This window comes from Nicrophorus vespilloides, unplaced genomic scaffold (genome assembly GCF_001412225.1).
Source record: "Nicrophorus vespilloides isolate i.1.1-1 unplaced genomic scaffold, Nicve_v1.0, whole genome shotgun sequence".
Classification (NCBI taxonomy): domain Eukaryota; kingdom Metazoa; phylum Arthropoda; class Insecta; order Coleoptera; family Silphidae; genus Nicrophorus; species Nicrophorus vespilloides.
Genome location: NW_017097731.1, coordinates 72,629 through 85,971, shown reverse-complemented (window position 1 = coordinate 85,971; position 13,343 = coordinate 72,629). Strand labels below are relative to the sequence as shown.

At 42.5% G+C, this 13,343-nt stretch overlaps 1 protein-coding gene across 1 annotated transcript in view; it reads left to right on the top strand.

The window, feature by feature from the left end:
- LOC108560844 (zinc finger protein 423) overlaps positions 1 to 12,982 on the top strand; it is a 23,555-nt gene extending 10,573 nt beyond the window's left edge. Inside the window, exons 3-8 of the mRNA XM_017918557.1 lie at positions 7,485 to 7,672; positions 9,267 to 9,409; positions 9,910 to 10,150; positions 10,211 to 11,167; positions 11,229 to 11,519; positions 11,585 to 12,982. Of these exons, the coding sequence (XP_017774046.1) occupies positions 7,485 to 7,672; positions 9,267 to 9,409; positions 9,910 to 10,150; positions 10,211 to 11,167; positions 11,229 to 11,519; positions 11,585 to 12,904 (3,140 nt within the window). The 3' untranslated portion in view covers positions 12,905 to 12,982. The remainder of the gene's footprint in view (positions 1 to 7,484; positions 7,673 to 9,266; positions 9,410 to 9,909; positions 10,151 to 10,210; positions 11,168 to 11,228; positions 11,520 to 11,584) is intronic.
- The last annotated feature ends 361 nt before the right edge of the window (positions 12,983 to 13,343 follow it).

The following is a 13,343-nucleotide window of genomic DNA, read 5'->3' as shown; positions in this document are numbered from 1 at the left end:
TATTTGAAATTAGGTTTGATATTTGTGTGCATTGGTTATGGAAATTAATGTTATAGCTATTAGGACTAAAATAAGTGTAATGTAATATAGCCTGGCACTGGTGGATATCCTGTCTAGGAGTAAAAGGTTTGGGGTATATTTCAACGAGTCCGGCGTTGTCCCGTGTGGCATCTAACAGAGCAAATCAAACATGCTCGAGTTCAAAAGAGAACAGGCTGAGGTTTATTGAATGTTGTAAATATGTTGGAGATTCGGAATGAAAATCAGTTGAAGATGGGCAGCGAGACAAGGTTCTTTCAAGAATAGGTTTCTGAGCTTTGGAGTTTCCAAGCATTTCGGGGATGGGAAAAAATGCGAAGTAAGTGACGGCGCCTACCGCGGCGTCGATGGCGTCGGACAATTGCACAACGCCCAACCCGAGCAATAGGCGCCTGGGGACCAGTTACAAGGCACCAGTAATGCATTGAATTAGACAGTAATACAACAGCGGCCCGATTGCTCCCGATGGACCCTCTGGTAGCACCGATCTGGGCCCGCCGAGTCTGCCGCCTTCATAAACTCAGAATTATATGTTTTTAAAGCTTTGTTGTAATCGAGCCCAGTAATTTCAACGTACCTTACTGTGGGATGGAACAATATCAGAGTGGTAGCAGGTGCGGAAAGTTCCGACTCCTACCTCGCGGCTGTACAAGACGCGGGCATAGTTCGCGTCCGTTCCGGTGCTCCAGTCGGAATTTCGTTAACTTTAATAAAAACATTGGAAAGTCCCCCGTCTGAGGTGTCATAGCCATAAGTACATATTCGCTGTGTGCGAAACAAAACTTTAGTGCTGTTTTGTGGCAATATCGCCTTCTGTGGGGCCATTCAGGCATTGTTTGCTAACAATAACACTGCGCCTTACACGCCACTATATGTAGATATGCCCTTTCGCTTCGTCTCTCGCCTCCTTACCAACCCCAAACCAGTCCTCGCCCTTTACGTCCATCATTATAATTCTTCATCGGTGATGAGACTTCTTGCAATGGACAACGGTCGGACCCCATTCATCTTCGAGGAAGCAATCGAAGTTTGCCTGAAGTGAAGTACGCGTTCGCTGAAACGCGCTGAACTCTCATGTCTCTCGAGCTTCGGGCCGAAGCGAAAGAAAGAAAAGGCCGCATCGGAGGAGCTCTAATTACTAACATCCGTATTCCTCAGGTTAATTCCGAAGGTAGAAAACATTAGCAGAGGCATTATGGGTGTTCGGAGGGCCATTCGAAGCTGTTATAGTCGCAGTGGGATCGGCCGGTCGACCCGAGCAATCAAAAACACGCCAGATTCCTGAAAAAAAGAAGAGCAACCTTAGAGCAGTGCGCGGAGACGACTAAATGGGGAATTAAAAGTTACAGTGTGGCTGGCGGCGACGGGGCACAGCCAAGTTTTGCGCGGATGTCTCGGACTTGCTCTTGTTCTGTCCCCCCTTCACTTCACATCGCCTCGGTACTCGCTCCCATTAAGGAAGTCGTGAACTCGGGGCTAAGGCCTCGGAAACACGCCACCCTCTGGCTCGCATCGCATTACATAACAATTAGACCGCGAGGATTGACGTCTCAATGAAAGCTGGTCCCGATTGTGGGAGTTTTATTTGGGAGATTTTCATTAGATATAATCATTAAGTAGGTACGAAGTGTACCCACCACTAATTCCAATAAGAATATATATATATATATACGTTGAGTTGTAAAATATCGGATTTCTTCAGCTCTACATGTTGCTTGCTGCCGGTAAAGCCTGCATGCCCCGAAGGAAATCCGATACCTTTTGTTTATTAACATTTCAGCGGGAAGCATTTAATGATTTCTTTACTTCCTCTCCACCGCTCTGAAATCCCCATACCCTCTAGGCACCGCGGACGAACCCTTTGCAAATCCATCGAACAAGTGGCTTTGTCTGCTTCTGGAAACCTAGTCTCCCCCCGTCGTGCGTACCCATACTTACTGTATGCATCAAATGAAAAATAGATTAGTTATTTGCGGTCGTGGTGAGGTTGCGAAAAGGGGGTTGGTTAGTTGGTAGGCGTAAGTTGGAATTAAGACGTACTCGGGGTAATTTTATGGTTAATAATATAACGATGAAAATCCGGCATAAATTCCGGAATTCCGGGGCACTGATGGACCGGCGGAGGCGCAAGAATAGCAGGGAGAAGAGTGGAGGCGGAGGGGCACTTGCATATCATCTTAAAGTTTAATTGAGTCTTGGCGCTTGGGGAGGAAACGACCGAGATTGCTTGGGGAGTCCCCAAGGATTCCCTCGCCTGACACCCTCGACTCACACAGCGTCTGTTGCCACTTACGTTGCAATCTTCACTCCAGATACTCCTCGCTCTTAGCTCTGCTCCTTTCCAAGGCTAAAAGCGATCAAAAATATGATAAAAAAAAAAGATAGAAGAAACGTGCGGCAACAGCAGTAGCACCAACCACCGAAACACCATCAGAGCCATAGGCCATCAGAGACATGCAAACTCATTAACGCGAACCGCGAATTATTCGCTTCATCAATATTCCGAATATTTCTGTTGTTCTGGATTCCCGAGCTCATCCAATCGCCGGTACATGTGTTTTGCATTATTTCGGTTATTGTTATTATTGTTTTTTCCCCATTCATCCAACCCAGCTACACGATCTATTATTTTGTCAACAGCTCGCTCGATTCGCGCACATGCATTCATACTCTCTCTTTTTTTTTACTCTCTTTCTCTCTCTCTCCAATTACCCAAGTTATCCTTGGCGGGGTAATTAGTAAGGGAAGATTAGATTACGCGGAGTGGAGCTTATTTCTTGCTCCGGGCACTCGACGGATCTACAGGGAAGCATAAAATATTATAAAGCATTTGTCTTCAGATTATTATCTTCTTAGAAGTCAGGTATAAACTTTTGCACGGGGGAGCGAAACTCACTTATTGAAACTACCACCGATACCGAAACTTCGAAACAGCGAACTTTGTTTTTTCGGTCCGCGCTGTGGGGGCGGCGATGCGTTTCGGTGGAGAACAGAAAACACCTCATGTTTTCTGATTTACTTACTTACTTACATTCTTCCTAATGAACGTTCCGGTGTGCGGAAAAGGTTGGAAGTCGCAGTTTGATGCGATGTGCAGCAGTTGTGCGCGAAACCCCATCGGAATCGAATGCTTCTTTAAAAATTTCACAATGGAAGCAACAGGTCCGGGTCGATAGTCACTGGAAGCACGTGGTTTTAAGCAGGAGCAAGTAAAACCACTGCCATCTATGCGCTTCCTTAACACACAAAACATTCGCATTCAGATTGACCACCATTGACTAATCCTTGCACAACCCTTTGATTCTAGTTTCTATTTGTATTCGGCATGAAAATTAAAACTGTCCGACCTTTGATTTCGTTTGATCCGAGCACCGAAGCAGCAATTGTTTCGGATGATTAAAGGAATCGTTGGGCAGGTGGACGTTCTGCACGAGGACTTTTCTAAATAGGTGACGATTGGTAATAGCCAAAAGCCTTTTTGGTCCTCAGCCTCCTGTCCCGTTCCGCGTAGCTGAGCGTCGCGCTCGGATCGTCCACATCTGCCTTTAATGGTGATCAGCGAGTGATGCGATGCGGAATCGCCCCAAACGACAAGAGGGGTTGATTCAACCCTCGCAGATATTCTATATGGATCCCCTCGATCCAAACTGATGATGTCTTAATCATTGACCGGAGTGTCCGGTTCTGCTTATAAACCGGATCCGGATTCGCATTTAGCTGCATTCAAACATGCGACTTTCATGCAACCCCTTGCTTCACATCAAACACTCATTACACCAAAACTCATTTCAGTTTCGATCTTCATGCATCTCATGATATTCTACACCTGAACCATAAACCTACATAAAATTTTATTAAAACAAATTAAAATTGACACATGACAAATTATCTTATATGATTCAATTAGATTACATTTTCGAATTAAATGCATACATACAAATGAATCATCCAAACATTAAGTCAATTTCATAAACTACATTAGTTACTTGTTTTCAATTCATATATTTACTAATTAGAAACAAACAAAAGCAATTAGTCATTATCAGAAAAACAAAGAATCAAATAATAACGAAAGTGCATTAAAATATGTAAATTAATATTCAAGAGCGTACAAAAGTTGATATTCATAAAAAAATGTGACAGCACGTGCATCGACCACGGAAATAACATTGTTTTGCAAAAAAACACGTGTATTATTGCATTATTAATTTTGATTGGAACAGGAGGTAGGAAGAGACAAAGTAAGTTGGAACAACTGACACGTAATAACAATAAATAATATAGTAGAGTCGGTAACCTTTCTGCTATCGTATCGATTGTACTAATTTAAATCAATATTAAACCAATATTTAATTAACATTTAAGATATAAATTTTAAGCAAAAATAATTATTAGCTTTTTTTTTCAAAAATTAATTTCATTGAAACATTTAAAGAATATTATGAATAATTCTATAGCTGAGTTGACTTGCTCTGAGTGTTTTCCATTATGATTGATGTCTAACAAAATATTGCACTTGCAGCGAGCGGATTAATTAATATTGATTATGGTATGAGGTGAGGATATGATGTGCACAGGCCAGACATTCAATTGAGATTATTATCTCGTGGACACTGTTTCGTGTATATTCGATTGCAGCTATTGGTTAGGAATTCAGATCCATCAAATACAATCGTTTGGGATTTCCTTCCTTAAAAAATAATCATTTATCACATGTTTCATTTATATTTGGTAATAATATTTTTCTTTAATGAAAATTAAAAATTTTAAATAATAAATTATGATGAAAATCTATTTATTTTTGCATTCATGTTGTAGCTATACTGTTTAGTATTTGAATGGTTAGAGACTGTAGCTAAGGTTTATATGATTGCATCATTAGATGTCATGTCACGTGCTTCTAGGAAAACAAAATTCTAAAATTGGGTATAAACGAGCAAAAGCAAAGCACGAAGTTATGAAAAATATAAATAAAGCAAAAGAGGATCATAGACATCTGGAGAATAAACGCAATTAGTAATGTGCATTTCATCGCTTCCCGATACAAATCTTGCATCAGGTGGCAAATTCCAAGCACCAGTTTTTCCGATCGCCATGTTTATCGATTCATCGAAAAATATAAATAATTATTAGAGAGAAGGGCAAAAAGCGTGTGCGTAGCGGATAATTAGTCTGCAGGTAGGCAGGAAATAAAAAGTTCTTGAAGATGTACATAAATAATGATTTAAAAAAAAATCGTCACAGAAATCTTGTGCGGATTAAGGTGGATAATTAGCCGGGCATTGCAGAAAAACAATAAGTAAAGCACATTCAATTTAGCAATGCACGTTTCCCGACACTAATCCTGCATTAGGTGGCAGATTCCTTCCACCAGTTTTTCCGCAGATGAGATCGCGGAATCTTGTTTCTTCCCACGCTCTATATAGGGACAGAGCGCGATTCTTGGCCAATGCAAACAGAAATCCCGGCCGCTGGATACGCGCGACTTGTAAAAATATGCTCTTTCTGGGACAGCCATCAATCCAACTATCCATATTTCGATGCAACGAATACAACAAACAATACGATGATCAAGTTTTGAGATGGTCGTAAGTATTTACTACGCGGAATCGATGATCACGCTTTCGGCACTTCGTAGGCAATGCAAAACAATAAGGATGGAAAGGGCACGGGAACGAAATGCATCATTCTTCGACGCCGAGCCCAACGGGGGAATTCCCATGGGGGGTAAATGGACCGTGGGCGCCCCCCCGTCAACCGTACGCCGCCGGTGGCCACGATACTCTCCCATTCGTGTGTTTGTTTATTTGTTTTCTTCATTCTTATGCATTAATTAATCCGTTTGGCCCTGTTGGTTCGGCGCTTCTCGTCCTTTTACATTATTTCCATTCCCATAGAGCCGCCGCTGCACTTTCGAGCATTTCGATTTGTAACTCCTGTATCCACCCACGAGGGCCTCTTCGGCCAATCGCGATCGCCGCCTCAACTATTTCGTGCGTTAAACCGAGCTTATATCCCAAACTCTGGTAATAGATCAGGGGGATATGGTAACAGGGAGCACGCCATTTTATTTATAGAGGGATATATTATGGACAATCGGCGGTCGCACAGTGCGTACGTTCGGAGAGTAATTGCTGTCCAGTATTCTTGGGTTACGGCTGTTGCGAAGAAGGCGGGGGCCGGGCCTCCTTTACTGTCGAAGTGTCTTAATCCGCGCCGTGGACCGTCCTTCTTCTTCTGCCCCAGCAGCAGTAAAGGCAAGCAAGTAAGAAGGGTGTCGGAGGGGTACGTGTTGGACCCCACAGACCGAAGTGGGAGACCCACAAACAGTACAACAAACACTACAAACAGTGCTCGATCCGGGACCGGAGCGGTTGCACACCTGTGTCTTTTACAGTCGACTCGGTCCGTGTGTGCGCGTCTGTGCAAGTGCGTAAGAGTGCGAATGCCAATGCCAATCCGAATACCGACTTGAGTAAATCCTCGAATATCTAATATGCTGTTCAAAGGGAAGAGCAGCCGACTGGAAATGGTCATCGAGAAAATACAATCGAACAAGGAAACCACCGAGGATAATACACCTGACGATTCGAAGCCCGGTAATGAATTAAATCGAAACTCCGGCTGAAATTCATTCATTCATTCGCAACTTGACCGACGCATTAATTAGTGCCGTTCCCACGGTCCGCGATATTGGCCCGTAGGTGTCGGAGTCTCTCGCACATTCCAATTTCGTTTTTATTCGTGTTAGCGTTTCCTCAATTTCATAATTTCCTCCGCTAATTTGCGGAGCAGCAACAAGCTACTTACAACTCGCAGCCGCAACTCGCGACGATCGCAGATAGATGCGAAGGGCGCACGTACGAAGGGAGAAGGAACGCCAATCTCCACATCCCGCTCATAACTATCCATCTCAATTCCAGTATGTGGCATCTCATCAAGCAATTTTTCATTCCATTATCCGCATGGAAATGGAAAAGATTGGAACGCCTCTTTAAGGAATAACAACCCTAACGAAATGTGAAACCATTTGTCTGCATTACCGCGTGCCTTTCTGTCAGCGCAATCAAAATCACCATACATTCGTATTTGCACGGAATCCCGGGGCCACACATCTTCCGCTCCTTTTCTAACTCACCCTGCGTTATTTTATATTATTTATTTTCCTTGGTTTCTTCCTGAGACGAATTATGATGGCGGCGGCATCGTATTTACTTTGCATTCCAACTTAGCTGATTGCTGAACTGCAGTTCGGGCCGTGCCGTACAGCAAAACAGCAATTTACAACAATCGTAAATTCGCGTATAAAATTCGAAGTGAATTGTCCGTCCGTCCATTTGATCGTCGCTGGTCGCCGCGGATCGATCCTAAGGAATACATACATTCGAAGGTGTCCCCGGAGTAGCTAATGACCAATGACTGATGTGATCTCTGATGTTTTGCAGGACAGGGAAGTTCGCCGTCGAGCAGCTCGGAGCAAGCGTCCCCTGCAAGTTCCTGCCAGAGTTCGCTCAGCGACACGCCGGAGGCCGAAGAGCCGTACACGATGGGCGCGACGGCTACAACCCCTTACGAATGCAATATTTGCAAAAGGGCATTCGCCAGGTCATCACTATTAAGCAAACACGTACAGGTGAGAGGGGGGCTTGAAATGTCGCAGCATTATTAAATCGAATGGCGGCAATTGTTATTCCGCGCGACGGTTTACTCCACTTCCACAGATTTCATTTAAAACAAAAACAACAAGAACTCAACAGAAAAAAAAAACAACTAATTTTATAAATATAAATATATACGTTTGAGTATAATAAAGCTTATTCTGTTGCTCTGTTGTTGTGCTGGTTGGCACCTTCTTTGTAAGGCCGCATCAGCGCAGGACATTACACGTGTGGCTTTTGATCGGAGCCGACTTTCAGACGCACCGCACATTTTAAAACCGATGATAACCATCGCGACACATCTCGAGGGCGGCTTTCTTCTCCGGTCCTCGCACAGGTGTTGACACTCGTGTACGACAATTGCCAGTTCCCAAAATCAAGCTCAGATTCTGTTCCGCGATAAATAAAAGAAACACACATTACCGTTACGACTGTTCCATACACCATCAGACTTACCGTAAACTTTAAACAATCAAGATAGTCAATCTGTATCACTCATTAACATTTCAATTTCTTTAAACTAAACATTTATACAAAAATCGTAATTGCATCAAAATATTTTCTTAATAGAATAATATTTAATTCTATTTATAACTAAACATACTAACATACTTTAGTTACAGAAATACAAATTTAATAATTTGTTCTTCTAATTTATTTCATTTTTAATTTCAACATTTTTTTGTAATTCGAAAATGATTCTTAAATAATAATAATAATTTATTGGCCAGATATCAATACAAAAAAAAAATATATTCTATAAAATTATTAAATTTTAAATCAGTTTTATTATAGTTTAATAATTTTATTAATTTAATTTAGATTATTTTTTCTTATATAATCATATTTAATTGAGTTTGCATTAAATACTAACAGAACAAACCATCTTCAATTATTCCGTACCCGCTGCGTTACATAATGTAATATTAAATCTAGACATTCATAATTAATTTTGTTTGCATTCACAATTACAGTAGGTCAAACTCATTGATATCAACATTTTTTTTTGTAACAATTTTATGCATTTAATAATCATTAAATAATAATATTTAGATTACTTTTATTAAAAAAAAAATGTAAATTAGAACTTTTTAGTTATAGAAATAAATTTTATACAATTTAACTACATGTGGAATGAGATACAGAAAAACGACCAAAGTGGATATGATATCTGTGACCACTGGATGCTGTTTTTAATGAAATCAGAGTTGTAGTAGAAGAACAAGAGGTTGGTAGATGGTTAGTTGAGAGCACGGCGCTCCGGTTTTCGTAATTTACAGGTTCCGGTGTTTTCACCAGATCCACGTGTCGTTTAATGTGTTTGTGCGTATACGAGGGACAAGAAAGAGGAGGGTCAGAGGGCAATCTGGCACATAACAAGTCCCATTAAAAACGGGATAAAATCTGGCCAGCAATTTGCAGTTCCGCACCGGTCCAATTGGACTGGTCAGTAGTCTTCAGTTAAAATGCATTTCTGCAATTGCATAATTTACGATTTTGATATTTGCTTAGGTGGCGACTTATAATCATCGATCATGCATCATTTGTCGAAACCCTTCTTTTTTGCAGACGCACACCGAGCAGTTGCAATTCAGCTGTCCTTATTGCCGTCGCCTGTTCAAGCACAAGAGGTCCAGAGATAGACACACCAAGCTGCACACCGGAGACAAGAAGTATAAGTGTCTCCACTGCGATTCGGCGTTTGCAAGAAGGTAAGCTAAGGGTCGATGGTTGTATCGATTGTGATTGCTTTGAATATTGCAAGTGATGCAAATGAATCTATCAGCGTGCAAATTGCATACAATTTACGCCGAAGTTCCTCAGGTTCGCCTTCCATGATTCCGTAATAGCATTTTATCATAATTAAGTGAATAATTAATTTGCGCTCGACGAGCGCACGATCACCGATAAAGAAGTCAAACATGTTCCAATTTAGACTAGCTGCGATAGTTTACCTGTTTCACACGATGTCTCACCGAGATTCCTTTTGAATCCGGTATACTTTGCGAATCGCTAATGTCCGCTTCCTTATTTTGTGCTGCTATTGCCGCGAGACGTCTCCTCCGCCTCCGCGCGCACCTCTCTCCAACCATCGTCTTTACCTTATTCGCTCTCGGAGGTATAGAGCAGTATCTGTCCCCTTCGCGTCCACCCCATTGTCTCTATGCGCTTTTCGCAATGTTTTCCATTCGTTTGCACTCTTCGTTTGCAGCGACCACTTAAAAATTCACATGAAGACCCACGACAACAAAAAGCCTCATCAATGTGAATTATGCAATCGCGGCTATAACACCGCTGCGGCTTTGGCTTCCCATCAACAGCATCATTCGAAGCAGGAGCAAAGGAGATGCGGCAGTAGCGCCAGTAGGAGCAGCGCCGTCAGCACACCGAGTCCTGGTAACTTCCGATGTCTACAATGTCCGGACACTTTCGAAAAACCGGAGCATCTTCAGGTAAGCATCGGTGATGAGCTCGGGATCGAAGTATATAAATCGCATCGTTCGTTTCTCCAGAACCACTTGCAAGTGAGCCATAAAAATATCTCGCCTCCGGCATCTCATCCAAATAATTTATTAATGGACGCCAGTTTCAATATATTGAAAACGGCCATCGATCTGCCGAAAATCGCCTGCATGTATTGCGGAAAAGATTTCCTCAGCATGAACCACATGTATCAGCACATCCATTCCGAGCACCGTGCTATTTTCAATAGCATCTCGCAAAGCTTCACTCCGCTACCTTCGCCGGTTATGGAGAATCTATCTCCGAAGACGTCCAGGCAGAACAGCTCGCCGACCTACGCGTGTGATCGCTGCACGATGCGATTCGATTCGCCAATTTTACTTCAGGAGCATATCGAGAACGTCCACTGGGGACCAACTGGACTATACAAGTATGACTTCACGACGATGTCGAACTCCTCGGGCATCTCCAACGAGAAGTCATCGCACTCGTTAGCAGCCACCTCGCAATCCAAGCCTACCGATCTGAGCAGAAAACGGCGTTCTGAGAACCCTCTTGACTTCAAGTTGGATAAGAGGAAAGCCGATGAAGCGGCACTAGTCAGCAAGCAGACCTCGTCTCCATCCACTGGTAGTCCTTACGAATCTAATGACAAACCTTGCATATGTTCGTATTGTTATGCGCAAATGCCAAACTTCAAAATGTTCCTCCTTCATATGGAAACCCATGTGTCTATGAGCACACCATCCACCCCTCTACCTCTTTCTACGAACAACGTGATTGGGTGTTGTCCCCTTTGCGGTGAACCGGCTCGCAGCACCCTAGAACTGGGCCGCCATATCTTCAGTCACGCCATCAGCAACGTCACAGCTCGATGCTGTCACTGTTGCAAGAAACCCTTCGACCAAATCGATGACCTACAAAAACACCTCCTCGAAGCCCACTCCCAAACCGTCTACAAGTGCAGCATCTGCAACGATATATTCGAAACTCAGCTAGCTTTACAGGTAAGGCTTCACTGATTGTCGGGATTTGACGATAATGGCTATAATCCCACCTCGTTTACAGATGCACTTTTCGAACAAACATAGTCCCGAGTGTAAGCATTACAGGTGCAACCTCTGCTGCGACCAAGTTTTCCACGACCGTCTCACAGCCGAGCTTCACGTAAATATGAAGCACAGTATTCAGGCGCCTCTGAGCTCAAGTGTGCGAAATTATCACCACATGTCCAGATTTCCTGAAATCGAAACTCGCGCTGAATTTTCCATTTACCAATGCCCCTTCTGTCAGAAAGCCTTTAAAGACGAGTACCTGCAATATGTACACATCCTCAAGGAACACAACGAGGTGCGCGAGGTACTTACCAGAAAACCGCTTCTTATCCCAATTATAAATTAAACAAATTCTCGATTATTTTACAGGGTGAAAATTATCTACTAGACTCCAGTAACCGTCGCATCCCGTCCGCTTCGCCCAATGTCGCATATAGCAAGACAAGCTCATCTCCCGACAAAATTGACCTTGGTAAGATTGGTAACTACAGTTGCGAGATTTGCAATAGGTCTGACATAGCCAGTGAAGCTGAGCTAACTGCTCACAAGAAATTGCACCATGCTAAAACCAAAGTAGGTACTTTAAGTTTACAATGCGCATACTGCAACGAGCACTGCAAATCCCGCAACGACCTGGAGAACCATATGAAGTCGCACCAAGTGTCATGCGGCAAAGGTAAGCACAAGTGCAATATCTGCGATGAAATATTTACGTCCAACGGCACATTGGCCGAACATAAGCTATCTCATTGCAAGATAGTCGCTGGTAGCAGTTGCACCCAATGCAAAGCAGTATTACTAGACGAGCAATCATTTTATAACCATCAACTCCAACACAGCAACACGTCCGCAATCAACAAGCAAAACTCGCAAATTTCGCTACCCGCAAACTGCATCATATGTTGTCAGACCTTACAGACCGACGTCGAGATTAAACTTCACGCGAAATTCCATCTGCGGCATTTGTTACAAAAAGAATTAATATGTGCCATTTGCAACAAGATGTGTGACAACCACTTATTAAAACACGTAGAAAAAAACAACATCAATGTTCCCATATGCATTGAATGCATGAAAGCTACCAACGGATCCTCTCCATCGTCCTTGATCGCATCACAGAGCAAACTATTCGCATGTCTCAAGTGTTCTCAGACATTCGACACGGAGGATGAGATTAAAGCGCACACCACTGAACACATGATGAACGAAGAGCCCAGCCTCGAGTGTCACCTATGCCGCAACGTTCTGCCCTCTCCGACCAAACTTCAGGTTCACCTGATAGAGCACAATTTTATGGGAATGGGCCAATATCGCTGCTACGTCTGCTCTTCCGTCTTTACTACAGCCATGGGCCTTCGCACCCACATCATTGCACACGGCCTCATCCATCGACCCTACGAATGTACCGACTGCAAAATGAAGTTCTTCTTTGAGACGGAACTTGAAAACCATCGCTACGTCCATCTGCATCCTAATATGTATACAAAAAATGGTAGCGAATACTTTGAGTGCAAGTCCTGCGGTCGGTCCTTCAACGACAACATCTATTACAAGGAGCACGTGCAGAGTTGTCCGATGTCCACAAAGGACATTGAACAATCGCATGAGACCAAAAAAATTGAAATTAAGAAGGAAGAGTTGAATACCGAATGTGAGCACGAATTAGCTACAATCAACAATAATAAGTAATATGTGTACAGTAAATTAATGAGAGAGAAAAAGAAAATGAAACATTTTTATACTTTGGGAATTTAGGGGAAATTAGCTTAGATTATTATGGATCATGTGATACTATTAATTACTGCATTGTTAGAATATCTGTGGTTAGAATCATTTTCACGTTTTCTTTTTACGTGCATACCGAGGCTATGCTCAGATATGTTGATGTTATTTACGATTATGAATGTCCTTTGAATTGTTAGACTTGTTTCTGTTAAATCGTCTGCAGTTAACCAGTTAGTGTTTTTTTTAAGCAGCAGCACAATTTATTTTATTTATAATTTGCACAGTTAAGGGGGATACATGATTATTGTTCTTATAGTACTTTTACTACCGTCCGCATTACGTTTTCTTTATAGGTTGTGACCCTTCGTTTTCGTACTAATATATTCTCTTTTTTGTTTATTTT